The 19,913-nt window shown below is 38.5% G+C and overlaps 1 protein-coding gene across 2 annotated transcripts in view; it reads left to right on the plus strand.

The window, feature by feature from the left end:
* Positions 1-8,261, plus strand: part of LOC124144551 (protein sidekick-2-like) — a 63,993-nt gene extending 55,732 nt beyond the window's left edge. For both annotated transcript variants that reach the window (XM_046514008.2, XM_046514009.2), the window contains 3 exons: positions 2,720-2,870; positions 3,480-3,609; positions 3,871-8,261. In XM_046514008.2, coding sequence (XP_046369964.2) covers positions 2,720-2,870; positions 3,480-3,609; positions 3,871-4,146 — 557 coding nt within the window. In that variant the 3' untranslated portion in view covers positions 4,147-8,261. The remainder of the gene's footprint in view (positions 1-2,719; positions 2,871-3,479; positions 3,610-3,870) is intronic.
* Positions 8,262-19,913: the final 11,652 nt, after the last annotated feature.

Consider the following 19,913-nt stretch of genomic DNA (forward strand, 5'->3'; position numbering starts at 1 on the left):
GGTGTAAGGTGACCACTGTGGGTGTAAGGTGACAAATATGGGTGTAAGGTAACAAATATGGGTGTAAGGTGACAAATATGGGTGTAAGGTGACAAATATGTGTGTCAGGTGACCACTGTGGGTGCAAGATGACAATTATGGGTGTAAGGTGACAAATATGGGTGTAAGGTGACAAATATGGGTGTAAGGTGACCACTGTGGGTGTAAGGTGACAAATATGGGTGTAAGGTGACAAATATGGGTGTAAGGTGACAAATATGTGTGTCAGGTGACCACTGTGGGTGTAAGATGACAATTATGGGTGTAAGGTGACAAATATTGGTGTAAGGTGACAAATATGGGTGTAAGGTGACAAATATGTGTGTAAGATGACAATTATGGGTGTAAGGTGACAAATATGGGTGTAAGGTGACAATTATGGGTGTAAGGTGACTACTGTGGGTGTAAGATGACAATTATGGGTGTAAGGTGACAAATATGGGTGTAAGGTGACAATTATGGGTGAAGGGTGACAAATATGGGTGTAAGGTGACAATTATGGGTGTAAGTTGACTACTGTGGGTGTAAGATGACAATTATGGGTGTAAGGTGACAATTATGGGTGTAAGGTGACAAATATGGGTGTAAGGTAACAAATATGGGTGTAAGGTGACAATTATGGGTGTAAGGTGACCACTGTTGGTGTAAGGTAAAAAAATATGGGTGTAGGGTGACCATTGTGGGTGTAAGGTGACAAATATGGGTGTAAGGTAACAAATATGGGTGTAAGGTGACCACTTTGGGTGTAAGGTGACAAATATGGGTGTAAGGTGACTACTGTGGGTGTAATATGACAATTATGGGTGTAAGGTGACAAATATGGGTGTAAGGTGACAATTATGGGTGTAAGTTGACTACTGTGGGTGTAAGATGACAATTATGGGTGTAAGGTGACAATTATGGGTGTAAGGTGACAAATATGTGTGTAAGGTGACAAATATGAGTGTAAGGTGACAATTATGGGTGTAAGGTGACAAATATGGGTGTAAGGTGACAATTATGGGTGTAAGTTGACTACTGGGGGTGTAAGATGACAATTATGGGTGTAAGGTGACAAATATGGGTGTAAGGTGACAAATATGGGTGTAAGGTGACAATTATGGGTGTAAGGTGACTACTGTGGGTGTAAGATGACAATTATGGGTGTAAGGTGACAAATATGGGTGTAAGGTGACAATTATGGGTGAAAGGTGACAAATATGGGTGTAGGGTGACAATTATGGGTGTAAGTTGACTACTGTGGATGTAAGATGACAATTATGGGTGTAAGGTGACAATTATGGGTGTAAGGTGACAAATATGGGTGTAAGGTAACAAATATGGGTGTAAGGTGACAATTATGGGTGTAAGTAAACTACTGTGGGTGTAAGATGACAATTATGGGTGTAAGATGACAATTATGGGTGTAAGGTGACAAATATGGGTGTAAGGTAACAAATATGGGTGTAAGGTGACAATTATGGGTGTAAGGTGACTACTGTGGGTGTAAGATGACAATTATGGGTGTAAGGTGACAATTATGGGTGAAAGGTGACAAATATTGGTGTAAGGTAACAAATATGGGTGTAAGGTGACAATTATGGGTGTAAGGTGACTACTGTGGGTGTAAGATGACAATTATGGGTGTAAGGTGACAATTATGGGTGAAAGGTGACAAATATTGGTGTAAGGTGACAATTATGGGTGTAAGTTGACTACTGTGGGTGTAAGATGACAATTATGGGTGTAAGGTGACAATTATTGGTGTAAGGTGACAATTATGGGTGTAAGGTGACTACTGTGGGTGTAAGATGACAATTATGGGTGTAAGATGACAATTATGGGTGTAAGGTGACAAATATGGGTGTCAGATGACAAATATGGGTGTCAGGTGACAATTATGGGTGTAAGGGGACAATTATGGGTGGAAGGTGACCACCATGGTGTAAGATGACAATTATTGGTGTAAGATGACAATTATGGGTGTAAGATGACAATTATGGGTGTAAGGTGACAAATATCGGTGTCAGGTGACAAATATGGGTGTAAAATTACCAGTATGTATGTCAGGTGCCCACTGTGGATGTAAGATGACAATTATTGGTGTAAGATGACAATTATGTGTGTAAGGTGACAATTATGGGTGTCAGGTGACCACTGTGGGTGTAAGGTGACAAATATGGGTGTTAGGTGACCACTGTGAGTGTAAGGTGACAAATATGGTTGCCAGGTGACCACTGTTGGTGTAAGGTGACAAATGTGGGTGTTAGGTGACCACTGTGGGTGTAAGGTGACAAATATGGTTGCCAGGTGACCACTGTTGGTGTAAGGTGACAAATATGGGTGTCAGGTGACCACTGTGGGTGTAAGATGACAATTATGGGTGTAAGGTGACAATTATGGGTGTCAGGTGACCACTGTGGTGTAAGGTGAAGAGTATCGGTGTAAGGCGACCACTATGGATGTGTAGCATGGGTGCCCAACGTGAGTGTTAGGTGACAAAAATAGTGGTGAGGTGGCAAATATGATGGTTAGGTCTCATTTTTTGTTTATGTGAGAAGTTTCTAATTTGTTTGCACATGTATCAAATATAACTTACAAAGAAACTAGAAGTGTTTAAGTCACACATCCTTCGGACTTTAAAACATTCCAGTAAACTAGTGTTGATGCTTATTTTGCAACATGTCTGTCCTGCCTCTAGACAAGATGAAGCGCTCTGCCACCTCAACCACTGTGATGTCAGAGCCAGCGGAGCCAGAAGATGGAGGCTTTCCCTCGATGGAATTGACTCAACCAGTTTCAAGGCGCAGCTTGCACCTCAGAAATGGCACTGCCAAGAATATCTATGCAAGGTAAGTGTGAATGCCTGATGGACATAGCTAAGTTTGTCTTAATTACAGACAGCCCATGGGGATTTGGGGGCAGAAATATTTCCAGATATGCAATGCTTATCATAAAAGACAAAAGGATGACTGACTGGTCATTTTGCATGACCTGTTTGTTTAAGCGTCATCCATTTCAACAGACTCGCTTTTTACAGGCCACCTTGGAATAGTTTGGTAGAGCTGACAAAGTGTAAAACAATGTCATTTCCTCATTCACTACCGATTACATGTTTCTTGATAATTATGGTTGTAAAAAGTTTGACAGCAAATGAAAAGATATATTTTCCTTGGATGATATAGGGTGCACAGATGACCCAGTTGTCTAAGTCAGAGTTGTGTCCCTTCTTAGGTCTGCCTGAACCTATCATTGTGGGTTTGAATCCTGGTTTGCCCTGATTATGTTTGTAGGTTTGTCAGCAACTTACTCGTGGGTTTCGCCAAAGTGGTAAGCATCTAAGATCTGAATCACTTTGGACACACTGTGATATGACTGAAATACTGTTCAAATTGGCGTTAAACCATGATCAATCAAACACTCACCATGGATGATATTGCACGGAAGTCTGACTGTTCCAGATCGCCGCCGCGGCCTAGCCCTGCCAGTGTGACATACTCCGATGATGATGCTGTTGCTAAGGCTCCTCTTCCTGATGATGACTGCAGCAGCATCACAGAGAAGCCGTCAGATTTTGAGGATTCTGATGAAGTGAGTATTTTATTATCTAAAATGAAGTTGGGAATCTGTTTTTGAAAACATGACACATTATATATGTTGACACAAAAAATTATCTAAATGCCCTTAATAGTTTTAGGGCCTAGAAATTTTTTAAATTGAAATAAATGAATTTTGAAGAAATGAATTTGCACCCAGTATGTTGGCTTTGTTCTTCAGGTGGGAAAGAAAGAGAGTAATTTCTGGATGTTTTCAATATTTTTGAAATTATATAATATGTGTTTCTTCTTCAAGCCATCGGATGATGACAGCGAGTTTGATGACAGCGAGAAGAGTCCATCTTCTCCTCCCCCACCGCCATTTGGTGGCGCCCATTACGTCAACAATGATGTGCGGCAGTCCTGGAAATACCCCACCAATTCCAATGCTTATGCATATACTGACAGTGAAGCTGAGAGCAGCCATTATGGCATAAGTTTACAAGGTGGACATGTTCTCAGAGACAGGGACTTGCTCAGCAACCGTGCTGGGTCACGTGCGCCTGTTACAGGATTCTCATCATTTGTATGACGAAGACCTTTCTTCTTTAACACTTGTGTATGTATATATGTAGATGTGTGCTTCACAAAGCCAAATGATCAAAGCCAGTCCCAAATAATGTGGGGAGGACCGATGCTACCGAGATGGTGCTGGTAGAGTCTGAGTGTGTTTGTGTTATGGCTATGTCAAGTACACATTTGAGTGGACTGATGCAGAATACAGTCATGTTGTGTGTTGTTGAGTCACAAGGTAGGATAACTGGGAGTTTGTTACAGTTGTACAGAGTGAACGAGAAGTCATTAGAAATGATTCCCTAGGAATTGAAGCTTAAAGCAAATGTCAAAAACTTATATAAAATGAGTGAGTTCTTATGTCAGTATGAGACTACTGTGCGCTTGATGAAGACAGTGAGGTATGAGTGATTGACTACCTGTCAGAAGATTCTGAGACATCAAAGATAACATCTTAAACGATGCATGGAAGATATCTCAGAAGATACATGGACACAATTTTGAGGGATATATGTGAACGATAGTTGAGAAGACAAATGGACACTAATCAGAAGGATATGAATGGACCATATCTCAGATAACAGTCCAATTTGCAACCTATTCAAAGAGCATGTGTGAATAAAAGCTCAGACCCTGATGTAGGGATTAATTCTGAGACAATGGGCAACACAATCATCTTAGCATGTGTGGAGAAAATGTCATATGCTATGTGGATACTAACTCTCACGATGAGTGTATGCAAATCCATACATGATAGACGAACCATCGGTGCCTCCTGTAAATATCTAGCCATCTTTGTGTATACTCATTCAGAGGACATCATCATTCCGACCAGTTCATGTTGCAAAAGTAGGACCAAGGAAGTTGCCAGGAAACAGTTGCTAGGAGATTTGTTGCTTGGACACACCTGAGGATGTGTGTATCCTGAACAGTCATGCATGTCTTCAGTACTACAACACTGAATACATGACATCTCATACACATTTGTAAATAACCATTGAGTCACTCATCAAGGTTGTGATTTTAGTTTTCTCATATCATTGTTATTTTTACTTATACATATTGCACATAGTTGCCATGGGTTTAATGTGAATGGCAGTTTGATTCAGATTACTAATTTTAGAATACCTATATTGAACATTTTAGATCTCACAAATGTCATAAGATTTGTATCAAGTCTACCTGTGATACGATGAAAGAATACATCAGGTGTCTCAATGGAGTTGGAGGAGGAGTAACATTCATGGGTATCCCCTATTATGAACTTTAACATCAGAGTACTTTCCCCAAAACGGATCTTTATGTATGTCATATATTCGACTAAATTCAATCTCTTAGTGTGATTTAAAAACGTTGTTTCATATATCTGTACAATCAAATTATTCTGTATTCATGAATATGAATGTTAAGTTAATTCTGATGTAATTGTGATAGTGAGACCACAGTGGTTCGTTTGGGGATACCCAGAATTAGCCTTACAGTTGCCAGTTTTCTTGGAGTTGTCTCCCTTTGACCTACACGGTCCAATTGTTGTAAGATAAAACCATTAGGGTGTGTTTGCTCAAATATAACCACAGATACACATAGAGTGATAAAATATTTAGTGAGAAGACTTATGTTATTGTAATTACTCTTGTCATGTTCACTGATTGTTCTTGATTGCAGTTCACAAGGTTTCTTGGTTTGTTGCCTAATGTGAAATGGTATTTGTTACCTCAATGAGATTAAAGTATAAAATGGAAAATGTGTTCCTTGACACATGCAGTGTGACTTTTTGCAAGAAACCTCTGATTGTTTCATGGTTTGTCAGCACCATACCCATGCTTGTGGGTTTCACCAAAGTGGTAAATGTCTTAGACCTGCATCACTTTGGGCTACCCTCCCACATCCAGCTGACAGACTGGGATATTACTTCAGTACAGTTCAACCCAACTCACTGACTCCAAGGTAATGATATGACAATTTGTCACCAGAACGATGTTGGGTGTATTCATTAGTACTTGGTTTATGTATAGTTACGCTAAACAAATGACACAAATGTGGACAGAAATCATCTTTTGTCAGGTTATTATTATAGTAATTTATACACATAAAAATAAATCAAAAGGTGGATGTAACCATTTGACCTGTCATTCATTCACACAACAACAATTCTTTAAGTGATCACTTACACAAATATAGTTTACTTCAACCAATATTTACACCAAGCAATACAGAATGGCCTCAGTTGTATGTTATGCCAAGTAGCCATGATATTTCATGATGATCTTTCCGAATGAAACATTGCTAAATGTTATCATTTTCAGGATGTAGTTTATTCAAAATTAAGGTATGAATAATTTTTAACTATTATTGATGTTTTGTTTCACATGATAACTACGTAATGGATTTTGTGAGAATAGTTTCTTCTTCTCACTCTGCATATCTATTGAAGGGACATTAGAAATAATATCCATTCAATTACCATTTGATTTCCTATATGTAACAGCAATATATTACAGTTTGTTTTATTCACAAACTGTGGTGTACATGAACAAACTACATTGCTGTTTGAAGTATTATTGTTACTTAAATTATTTAGATTCTTAATTCTTTTGTCTTTTTACTCTTTTCTCATGACTTTTTTATTTCTGATAAAGTATATTCTGTCATCGATTCATTGACAGTTGCATAGACATGATAGAAACTGATATTTTTATGCTCTAAGAGAAGCAATATTTTTACAATATATGACCCGTGTTTATAAGACAGTAGTAATGGATGGCTAGACTGTATGATATGACTGTCATGGTAAATAGTATCATGTGAGTGGCTGTGTGATAGCACAGTGGTTAGGGTGTTTGCTTGTCAAATAGAATGACCAGGTTTGACTCCTGATATCAGATTCAAACTTGATAAATATGATGAAATGTACAGACTCTTAATAATAGAAGTCAGTCATGAAATATGAACTTCTTCAATGAATGACATGTTTAATTAAGTATGTTTTCTGAATATTTATCTGGAACTGTGTTTTTCTAGTTCTCCAATTTTCATTAGAATTTTGCCATAGATATCTTTCCTAAATGTAAATGTAGCTTCTATGATCCTTATCTTTATACTGTGTCATTTTCATATGTCACATCTTTCATATACAAATGCTTGTAAGCGGTCTGGTAAAGGTTTCAGATGCGATACAGTACTGAATATGGCACAAATGTTGTACATGCATAAAATATTACCAACTTCATCATTTCCTGTTTCTATGTGGATGAAACGATGTTGATTCAGCATTAAATTTTAACTCACTCATATCAGCATTTCCAAGATATAGTTGTGCACAAGAAACTTTCTTTACCATCAGTGCTGTACACTTAAGTTTTGAAGTACATTTAATGTTTGGACAATATCTCAAAGAAATTAGTGAATGATTTTTTCTTCTTAATTGTTAATAACTGGTAATCAAGGATAAATTAGAAGCCTGTTGTTTATGCCTATTCTAGTACAAACTTATGTTGGTATGAGTATGGCTGCATGTCATATTTGTTATCTAATATATTTCTTAAACAGACTTTACAGTACTTTTATGTTTTCTAAATATGCACTCTTTACTTAAACAATAGTCAATACACTATACTTAAATAATGGTCAATAATACCCATGTATATATATGGGACAAAGAGCTTTTGGACATAACTTTCTCTCATATAAAAATCAATGTAGGAAATGAAATTTGAACAATGGCAATTATTCATAACAGTTTGTACATTGTAATGGTGAATATATCATCATGAATATATGTCATTAGCAAGTAATTACATGTTCCTAATTAGTGCAATATGATGATTGTCCTGTCCGGTCTCTGTTGGAAGAAAACTATCAAATATGATTCCATGAAATAATTCAGCATTCCATTCCCAGGACATGGCTTCCTTTGAAATACAACCTAGGAGTATTAGGATGAAATAGTCAGAATATTGGATTGGAGGAAGATATATTCTTTTTTTGTCTAGAATAATCCATAGTAGTGTTTTGTTTGAAATACCTTTTGTATGTAATATTGAAAACTGGTGGTTGTGAAAAATGTGCTTGAGAGAATGGAACAATGCATGAGCTGTTTTTCATATAAATAAATAAAAGACCAATAAATTGTCAGTGTTTCTTGTTGTTGAATAATTAACTATGGTACACTGGAACCATGCATGTTATGAAAGCTGTCAGTATGTGGCGTCACAACGTCACTGATGATGATTTATTTACCTTGCTTGCCATCTTGCTACTGGTGATCTGATCATTATTGGTGTGTGGCCCAGTCATCTGAGGCACCCCAAATCCCAGTGCTTAGTTGCTCCCCTCAAATGTACCATTAATGTACGATCATGTTTTTTAATTGTCGTTCTGCCTGATTTCTTGGCTTGTCATACTCGTGGGTACCAAAGTGGTAAAGGCATCATTTTGTGATTTCCCCCCGCATAAAGCGGACTTGAAATGCTATTCAAAGAAGCCTTACCCAGTCACTCGCTGTAATGGGTTTGTCCGGAAACAGCGTAAGTCAATTACACTTTTCATTTTAGGCCTATCAAATATTCTGATAAAACGGCTCTACACTGAAAAGCTTGAAGTTTTCCTATTAGTGGTCTGGATGGTCAATCACTGTATTGTCAGGTACAGATTGGATTACAGGCCGTTGGAATTGTGCTGGGCACGCTGTTAAACCAAAAACGCCCAGTCACACAAACTGTTAAGCCGGTGCAACGGAAGAAATCATGAGAAGGCACATTGGCCACCTGTCAGAACGAGGAAGTTTGATTCAACACATAGTCAAACACAGCCAACTCGACTTGATTCAGCTTGAATGTTAAATAATAAATGGTACAGTAAATGCCAGTTACAAAGAGCCAGTGTCCGAGTTTCGCTAAGGATGCTCGTTGCAATGTCGAGACCTTTACTGGAAATAAACACAGGCCATGGAACCTCTTTAATATTTGGTTACTGCATCTTGAATTCCACGTGATCATGAGTGCCAAGAAAATATCTCTTTCTTTATATCTATGAGCTCACAGAAAAAAAATGTCAAGTCCTTTTCACCGAAAGGTCTAAAACTATCGACACTCGTTATCAATGCTTATTTTGTGTTTGACATTTTTGGTATCAACCAGATGTGTGTTTGCAATGAAAGTCTTGGAAAATGAGTTGCTACAGTCTGAATTCTCGAATTCAGTATTCTCACAAAAGGGTTTAAAACTATAAAGTCAATAAAGAAAGGTAATGTCGATATAAAACGGGTGCTATAAACAAACGTTAACACAGCACATTTTGTATAACAGAAGGATTTGAAAGTGACTTTTCGTTATACTTTCATCTGACGCCGATTTAAGTTTAACCTTCTTCACCTTCTGGTATTTAGAGATATAGAATGTTCGCAAACGAGGAAGGAAAGCTGCTTTATCCAAGACTCCAATGTTGTTGGTAACATAAAATACTGTCGATATGTTCATCATTCTATTTCTGAAGTTTCCCTACATATACTACTCAGACGAAATTAAGGACCACCCGATTCTTTCATAGTACTGAAGTTGATCTGTTATGCCACCCCATTCTTTCATAGCAGTGTAGTTGATCGTCATGCCACTTGATTCTTTCATATTACTATAGTTTATCTGTCATGCCATGACATATAGTAATATGAAAGAATCGGGTGGTCCTAATAACGTTTTTCGAGTAGTATATGTATATGTGTATATAGTAAATTGTTGAATACGCATTCTCCTTACTAACAATCCCTGTCACCGAAGACCATTTCTATCCTAAATCATATTTTTCAACGTTTGCTAGCGGTTGATGATATATTTCTGAAGTTGTGTATCTTACTGAATATGGCCTCTTGTGAAATGTTTACCCCCCCGCCCCCCCCCCCCCCCCCCCCCCCAACTATATTATTCAAAAGAAGTTACGGACCACACGATGTTTTCATATTACTATAATGAATCTGTCATGTCATGACAGATTAACTGAAATTGTAAACATCCCTGAACATTGACGAGTTTACGCATAAGCACGAGTCACTGTCAACTTATGCCAGGCCAGGCATCAAGGTATAATTAGAGTTGAAGAGTCAATGATCAATTACAGAATGCAGTTGTGCAGGATGAAAGAGGCACTTGGCAAACCGAAAACGATTCCAGTTGAGAACTGATCTGACGAACCCTCTAATTATTCTCATAGAACAATATCAAAGTCAGGAAATAAACGGATAGCAATCAATGTTCAGATGTAACGAAGACCAGAACCCCGAATCCTCGATTGCTTGACCATGTTGGTTATGTATTCGTTCTTGATATCACCGATATAGTTTTTTCAAAGAACGTACGTTTTCGCCCACAGATGGTAGCTTGGTGTTGGTGGTCTTGATCTTGAATGTTGGTAGCATTGTTGCAAATTGTCGTACTCTCGTGATTACAAGAATATTGCTTGGTCTGGCTGTTGTTGTCGATGACTGTCACGATTGCTGATTTTAGGCTGCTGTATTATTGCTGAGGATCGAGTAGACTGGGCTGCTGTCTGTCTTCTTCAATTTCCTGCCAAGATGGTGGCCGGATTGACGCTTCTTTTGTCCCCTATCACCTCTGAGCTGCCATTTGCTTTGCTGCCAGTTAGGGTATGGGGATCGTGCGTGAGTCACAGCATACTCAGGCTATCGGATATGGCTCCACCATATGTCCAAGAGCGTACGTTTTCGCCATTGGATGGTAGCTGAGGGTTATGACAAAAGACAAAACTCAGGGGTGAAGTTTAAAAACGACAGCAGCCATGTTTATTGTTGATGGGTTGAAATAAGTCGAAAGGGTTCAGGTTGACAATAACGTGACAGAAAGGACACCAGGACCGAGTAGCCAATGTTTCCCGGGTGCGGAGAACCGCTCTGTCACTTACACACAGCAGGAAGTAGGGCAGCGATTCTTCATCGTCGACGGCTTTGGCCGACGCCACGACTAGCCGCGCAATCCGTCCGCTTCTGTCGATGACCTGAGCCCGTATCCCTGATTGCCCTTATCAGTCAGGTGATGTAGATAGAGGTATTACATAAAGTGGGGCAAGGTCAATGACCAACGTACGTGTACATACATAAGATCTGGCGACGCGAGGAGGTGTTAATTCAGATTTATGATAGCGCCGAAGATTAAGGGTCCTGCCTGGAGGAGGCTCATGATTAGGGATATCAGGGATACGCCGAGTTTTTGCTGCATACAAAAGGGATAAAATTTCGGTGCACTTTGGAAACGTATTGAAACAATAAGGTAGTTTAGATAAATGAAGTTTTAAAAAAAAGTATTGAAATGGTTTGCACTTTAACAATAATCCTGAACGTCATGGAGCTTTTGTGCCCAAAAGTGTTTTAGAAATAGCGACAATATTGAAAGTCAAGTAGACAGTAAATTGCATGTGACATGGACAGGTTGACAAGTCTACAGATAGAGGATGGAAATGGCATTAGATAAGATATACAGACACGTACAAGTAAATATATGAATAACAACATTGTCAACATCGGTCAAACATTTAAACATAACATTAATAAGTTGAGCGTAGGTTACGGCTCGTATACACAAAATACAGTTGAGAGGAGATTCCGGTTGATACATGAAACAAATATTGGACGTTTCCACCGATCGGCCCATCCTGCCCATCCTGATTCATTTAGTATCACAGGTATCACATTGAAAAAGACAAAAAACATTGTTAGAGTAAAGTACACAGATGACGTAGGGACAAAAACATAATGTGCATAAAGCTTTGTCGTTTTCATAGGAAAGTAATATTTTCATGATAACAGTAACATCATTGAAATTGAGAGCCTAGAGTCGGCAAGGCCAGCAGATGTGGGATGTGATCTGCGCTAAAAAGTAGAATGTGTATGCAAAAATCTAACCAACTTCAAAAATCTATAGTGGAATGTAATGAAAAATTCAACCATTTGAAATTGAACTGAAGATATTTGAACGAATCGTATTTTGTGTGATGTCATCAGTTTTTACAATGAGTACAAATAATTTCCGTGCTTACATACTCAGAAAGGAATAAATGAAGATATAAGCAGAAAATGATAGGGTATTGGATAACTTGTGGAAAGTTATTATCTATAGTAATGATTAGAGAACCACAAATTATAAAGAAAAACCCTTGAAACAGGAAGGCTGTTTTGCAAAGGGGGGGGGGGGGGGGGGGGGGGAAGAGACTCGGAACCCGCAGATAACATGGAACTGCACTAAATGGGTGTAGGGTGTAGGGTGTAGGATAGGTAATAATGAAAAAGCCTAGCCGATTTCAAAAGCTTAGTCTGATAAGGATGTACCTCTGATAACAACACATAGATTGCAATAGCCACTCAGTGTATGAAAACATGAGAAAATTTGAACACAAACGACTACAATGACACGATGATAGATAACATACCTTATATGAACAATAATGTCCATGAGAATATGTTTAAACAAAGTACACGTTGAGAGTTCGAATAAAAGTTCAAATATATTATCACACACAACAAATATCGGGAGGCACTTGGTGAAGAATCTTGATGTCAGTCGACTTGATCTTGCATGTTGGTGGCATTGTTGCAAATTAACGTACACACATGATTACATGAATGTGGCTGGGTTTGGTTGTTGTCAATGGTTGTAACGATTTCTGGATATAAAATTCCATTGCCACTAGCCCTGCTTTCTATTTCACTGTGACAGCAATTTGATTATAATATGTGTTTAAAAGTAATCATTGTGCTGAAATTCTTCAACTATTTCATAAAGTTTTATTTGTATGTGATTTGCACAACCAGGAAAATAACTGACTCACTCTGAACTCAGGGTCTCTTCCTTGCTCATGAGAACACTTAAAATGAATGATTCTGATTGCTAAATCACGTGACTAATTCAATGTCCAAAGATACTTTTCAGTTGTAAAAAAAATAAAATGGTGTTCTCCATCTTTAATAACAATGATGTTGAGATGACTCTTTAAGACACTAAGTCTGTTTCTGTTTGTAGAGAAACAATGATGTAATGTGACCATCAGGTGAAAACCTGAATATGCCTGGAAAGACAGACAGCAGCTATATTTTCCTGTTAACATGAGCAGGTATCAGGACATATACACCTACAGTTGTGGAAAGTAGGTTAGAAAACAACTGTTTGTGTTTTATCTGGTTTCAAAGTGTCAACAGCCATTTGATGTCAGTCCTCACGCCTGAAATGTAATGATCGGATTAATGAAATATTAATGAAAACAGACTTATCCCTAGACATACCAACCCCATTTCCGTATCAGTCTTGAAATTGTATAATCTACGTAATCTCGGTAAAGTGACATCAGTCAACAGGGAGATCAATATTACCGACCTCGTTAGCTATCTTTGTGAGATGATTCTGTTCTCCTTCAAAATGGTTCTGAGGTTGACATGAAGGATGCTAGACTTTGTTACAATGTTTAAATACAAGAAGAATACGTTTTCTATAAGGATAAGTTATAAAATGCCTATGTATACTGAACCGCAAAAGAAACGTCACCCCAAGTAACATTGCATGAAAAGTTGTCATTTAAATATCTGGGTAATTTTTGTCAAAGTTTCTAAAATTTAACATTACCTTGTCCGGAAAAATGAAATTTGATGATAAAAAACCCCAAAGCAGATGACAATAAAACCGATCGCCCAAACGCATCACGGCAACGGCCATGGTAACGCGATGCATGAGTTAAGAGTTCCGTGCAAATTGAAATACACATGCGTTCCCTCATTTCTTGCCCAAATCCACCCAGATCGGATAACATTCATTCGTTACTGAATTGCTACCACATGCCAAGATTGACAAGAAATCAGCGACACCAAGCCCTTGGACGATTGGAAGCTGGACAAACCGCCCGGCATGTAGCCAATGCATTTCAAGTCCACGTAAGGACCATATACAGGCTCCAGCAACGGTACCAGACCACCAACACTACAGATGACCGACCACGTAGTGGAAGACCAAGGGTTACCACCCGACATCAGGATCGTCAGATTGTGCGACAGCATCTCCAAGATCGCTTTGTTACTGCTGCGGAAACTGCTCGACAGACCATGGGGACACACCAGCGACACATTAGTGCTGACACCGTGCGTCGACGATTGACGAGCAGACACCCCAACTGTCACAGGCCACACCGAGGACCCATTCTGACACCACGTCATCGCCGGGACCGTCTTCAGTGGGCAACACAGCACCAGCATTGGCGCCACCATCAGTGGAGAAGAGTCCTCTTCTCAGACGAGAGCCGTTACTGTATCTCAACAGCAGATGTTAGAGAGAGAGTGAGGGAGAGAGAGAGAGAGAGAGAGAGAGAGGAAGAGGCAACTGTGTCACAGCAGCTCGGTACATTGATCAAGTCTTGAGACCACACGCCATACCCCATTTGGCATGTCGCCGCAACCACGAGTTTCAGCATGATAACGCCCGTGCCAACACTGCGAGAACAACAAGAAACTTCTTCCAGCAGAATGGCATCGGAACCATGCAGAGGCCTGTCCTCAGTCTGGATCTAAATCCCATTGAGCAGCTGTAGGACTAGATTCAAAGACGGCTGAATGACGTCCGACCAAGGCCGTCAACTGCAGCTGAACTGCGTCAGGCGTTCCTCAGAGTGTGGGCTAAGGTGCCTGGCCTTCATCAACCGCCTCATCCATTCCATGTATCAACGTTGCACGGCAGTCATCAATGCACATGGCGGACACACGAGATACTGACTTGTGATGCTATTTTCTAGGAAACTAGTGTTGTGTTTCACTTTAAGAACATTTGACACTTTAATTTCAACCTTGATGGTCAGTATGGCCAAGGTTCATCTTTTTGATATGTCTCAAAGTATGTTTACAGTGTTTGGACAAATACGGTTTCTCATATATCCATCCGTGGTGACGTTTCCTTTGCGGTTCAGTATATTTCAAAAGCGTTGAAGATGAATTGCACTTTTTGTTCTTTCGTGAGGTGTATGAAGGCATGATTCTGATAACTAAGATGATGGCTGATGGCTGATGAAACTTCAAAACAACTAAAACCCGAATTCCCCTGATTTAACGATGATGTTTATCTTTTACCAATCTCACTGTCAAGTTATTTATGTGATGATTCTGTAGTCCTCCCACATGGTTCCTGAGTTTAACGAGAAGGACGCTTGGCTGTATTTGTACAGGCATGGCGACTGAAGACCGTGATATACAAGACGGATATCAATAGTTGCCGATACTGGAACACCAGTGCTGTAGAAGATGGGTTTGTGAGTATGGTTTTACGCCGCTTTTAGCAATATTCCAGCAATATCACGGCGGGGGACACCATAAATGGGCTTTACACATTGTACCCATGTCGGGAATCGAACCCGGGTCTTCGGTGTGACGAGCGAACGCTTTAACCACTAGGCTACTCGACCGCCCCTGTAGAAGATGAGATACTTGAACGGTTTAGTGGTAAATAAGCATCTGAACAACGATGTTTTAGAATTATGAAAACACGAACACTGACGTCATTGAACTGGAAACAGTAACAGGAGACAGATCTCAATGACAACATTCAAGACATAAATACAGATTCTCACCTGTTTCAGAGGATATTAATTAAAGATCGATCTCATAAGGGTTTGGATCCTAATTCCGTTTTGTTAAGCAGTACAGTTGTATCATCAATGGTTAAATACAAAAGTACTTTGATTACCTGAAATAGTTACGTGTTTATTAGCCATAATACTACAAGTGGTTTTAACTGTTAAAAAATTGACAAAAAGTTCTAGTCCTTGTTAATCATGTATTGGAATTTCAGTGTTGCACGTGGACCACACATTTTTTGACATTTTTGCAATGGAACACTCTTGATACAGGCAAGTTTTATGTTGACGAATTTATGTTTCATATTTTGTGAACTAGAAATAATGTTGATCATGATACACTAAACACAAAAGGCCGACCTCCTAGAATATTAAACACACTCTCACATACTGATGGATTTTAAACTGAACACCAAAGTATTTATCCTTGACGCAAAGATTTATCGCATACAAGAAATGATCACAAAAAGCATAATTAGTCAAGTATGTTGTCTAATCTCTATTCATTGTAGGTCCTGATTGTAAAATATCAAATAAGAGATCACGAGTGAGAGAGTGTGAGAAATGTTGACATGGAGACAGGCATGCGTGTCGACCACCTCTCCAAATTTTGAATTTACATTCACTCACTTATATTAGTTCTTGTCTGACTGTTGTTTAGCAGACATATTTGAAAAGGGGAGATGACCTTGGGTTCAGAAGAGGGAAGACCTAAATAAGAAAACCAGCAAAAGCTAATCTATGAGCTATAGAACCATGTGTCAAGAAATACATCGAACTGTTTCAGTTTTGGAAGGTGCAAATATTATCATTTCCAAACACATAAAAATACAGAACAATAGTTTCATCTTCCTTATCGCTACTTTGTCAAAAGACCCGTGAAGATCCGGGGTAGAATAGGTCTTCAGCAACCCACGCTTGCCGTAATGGGCGACAAAGCTTGTCGCAAGAGGCGACTACCGGGATCGGGTAGTCAGGCTCTCTGACTTGGTTGATGCATGTCATCGATCCCAATTGCTCATGATTAATCACTAGATTGTCTGGTCCAGACTCGATTATTTACAGACCGCCGTCATATAGCTGGAATATTGCTGAGTGCGGCTTTAAACAACCAACCAACCAACTTTGTCAAAAATATCCTAAAAACCGATGATCTATCTGTTGTGGCCTCCTGTTTCCATTCCGCCCTGTCAAACTGAAGTATTCTAGATTGCTGGTTCATGTCAGTATCATGCCCAGCGTTGTATATCGAGTCTCTTTCTTCAAAGCTGACCTTTAAGATCAGCGTCTGTTCTAAGCCAATTTCAGGGAATATGTCAGGTCAGTTCATGGGATGATTCGTCAACGACTGCAACACGCTGACTCAATCTATATATCACGCTGGTTTCAAATTCAGATTAATCTTCTCACCCTCTAGAAATAGATTCTCATTTTGAAAAGTGTGCTTACGAATTTGCAATGCTTCTTGCTAGTTTTGTTTAGTGTAGATGTAGTTAACTTAGTAATATTCGAGATTAGTAGAAAGCATGTGTGTTTATGACTGTGAGGCAAAGCCCAGGCTGTCCTGAGTTCCGCAACTATCACAGCGATTATTCACACTTGAACAGACGTCTCTGTCAGGCAGCGTAATGCACACTAGGATTGATGGTAACGATGGCGATAGGGCTCCTGAAGAATCGCCTTCCCCACAGTCACGCGAAGTGTATGCTGAACTGATGACTTTGTTTCATAGGCATAGCGAGAAGACGATTTACAACACTAAGTTGTACTGGGGAAATGGTAAAATCATTCGTACTTGACTTGAATAAAAGTTGACTGAGTTACGGAAAATGCATTTCAGAAATGACGAAAGCCTAAAGTTTACAGACATAGGTGTATTGTGTGGGGATCCGATGTCGTATGGGACTCTATGCCTTTGTTACGAACGTTTTCCAATTCCGGACGGCCATGGGTACATCTGCATCGTGAACCGAAAGATTTCCCACGCTGAGAAAACAGCCATTGTTGACTTCTATCTGCGTGGACAATTAGTTCCTGGAATGGATGTTTGAAAAGATCCTCGAAGAACACAACATCATCAGTCAAAAGAGAGCACGTTCGCGTATACACAGGAACATTGGCATTCTAGTATATCAAGATCAGATAGATAACATTGCCACTGAATTGTCAATATTATCTACACCACGATTTGTAAAGTCAAGGCTCCAGAAAATGAGCGTTGTTTCAGTGATAGAAAGTCACATAAAAGTGTCAAACAATCCACTAGTATACATCGCGTCTGAGTGTTCATAATGGGATGCTGTCGTCAATAAATCAGGTCAAGTGTCAAGGTTTCAAGGAATCTTTAGCGCGTGTTGAAAGATGTCCACCAATATAAGGTAGCATGATTCCACTTGAGAACTGAATCTGACGAACCACCCAAAAAAGAGCTTATGGTGTTTCCACTTTTAGACATAGGCAGATTACCAACGACCAAAAATGAAACTGATTATAAAACGGCGTGATAAATATTAAAGCCAGTGGATTGCAATTGTTGACGATTCATCTCACAAATGAACCTGACATTTCCTGAAACTGATGCTAAAGTAAAAGGTCAACCGAAAAACGGAATCATTATACAACACTTGAACATAATACAAACCAATCTCGAACATGGCGCCAACATGATTCCCATCTGTTTGATAATTCTACATTGCAAGACAAACTGGAAGCACAAGGCTACAACTTGATTTGTGTCCTTTTTTTTTTCTTGCCAATAAAGCCAACATGCCGGAATATTAAAAAAAATGCGGTTCAGAGCGGCGTTAAAGCCAACATGTTCACTTATTTGTCTGATATGTGTATTGCTTGGGATAAGTTAAAATAATACCAACTGAAGAAATGCTGTTACATATTTGAATAGAATCATAAAAACTGTTTGATTACAATGCTCAAAGGTATATGACTTAGTAAACTGATTCTTAGAAAGTAAGTTAATCAGTTCTGTTGCTAATGAATTTATTAGACGCCAACACTGATATCGAAGATTGAAGGCTTCTTCAGAAACATTTAGCTGACCACTCCCTCACTCAATCCGTATACAATATCATATATACAACACTCTTTCCACACCAGCTAATCATGCAACTGTATCTAAACGTGTAACATGTATATCAGTCTGTAGATATTCATTGTATGTAGTGTATACCTGTTGTTGTGAATATACATTGTAGATAGTGTATAACTGCTATAGTAGATATTCATTGTATGAAGTGTATACCTGTTGTTGTGTATTTACATTGTAGATAGTGTATAACTGCTATAGTATATATTCATTGTGTGTAGTGTATAGCTGTTGTTGTGTATAATTATACATTGTAGATAGTGTATAACTGCTGTAGTATATATTTATTGTATGTAGTGTATAGCTGTTGTTGTGTATATACATTGTAGATAGTGTATAAGTGCTATAGTATATATTCATTGTATGAAGTGTATACCTGTTGTTGTGTATATACATTGTAGATAGTGTATAACTGCTATAGTATATATTCATTGTATGTAGTGTATACCTGTTGTTGTGTATATACATTGTAGATAGTGTATAACTGCTATAGTATATATTCATTGTATGTAGTGTATACCTGTTGTTGTGTATATACATTGTAGATAGTGTATAACTGCTATAGTATATATTCATTGTATGTATTGTATAGCTGTTGTTGTGTATATACATTGTAGATAGTGTATAACTGCTATAGTAGATATTCATTGTATGTAGTGTATACCTGTTGTTGTGTATATACATTGTAGATAGTGTATAACTGCTATAGTATATATACATTGTATGTATTGTATAGCTGTTGTTGTGTATATACATTGTAGATAGTGTATAACTGCTATAGTATATATTCATTGTATGTATTGTATAGCTGTTGTTGTGTATATACATTGTAGATAGTGTATAACTGCTATAGTAGATATTCATTGTATGAAGTGTATACCTGTTGTTGTGTATATACATTGTAGATAGTGTATAACTGCTATAGTAGATATTCATTGTATGTATTGTATAGCTGTTGTTGTGTATATACATTGTAGATAGTGTATAAGTGCTATAGTAGATATTCATTGTATGAAGTGTATACCTGTTGTTGTGTATATACATTGTAGATAGTGTATAACTGCTATAGTAGA

Source organism: Haliotis rufescens, unplaced genomic scaffold (assembly GCF_023055435.1).
Source record: "Haliotis rufescens isolate VD_foot unplaced genomic scaffold, xgHalRufe1.0.p SCAF_11, whole genome shotgun sequence".
Taxonomy (NCBI): domain Eukaryota; kingdom Metazoa; phylum Mollusca; class Gastropoda; order Lepetellida; family Haliotidae; genus Haliotis; species Haliotis rufescens.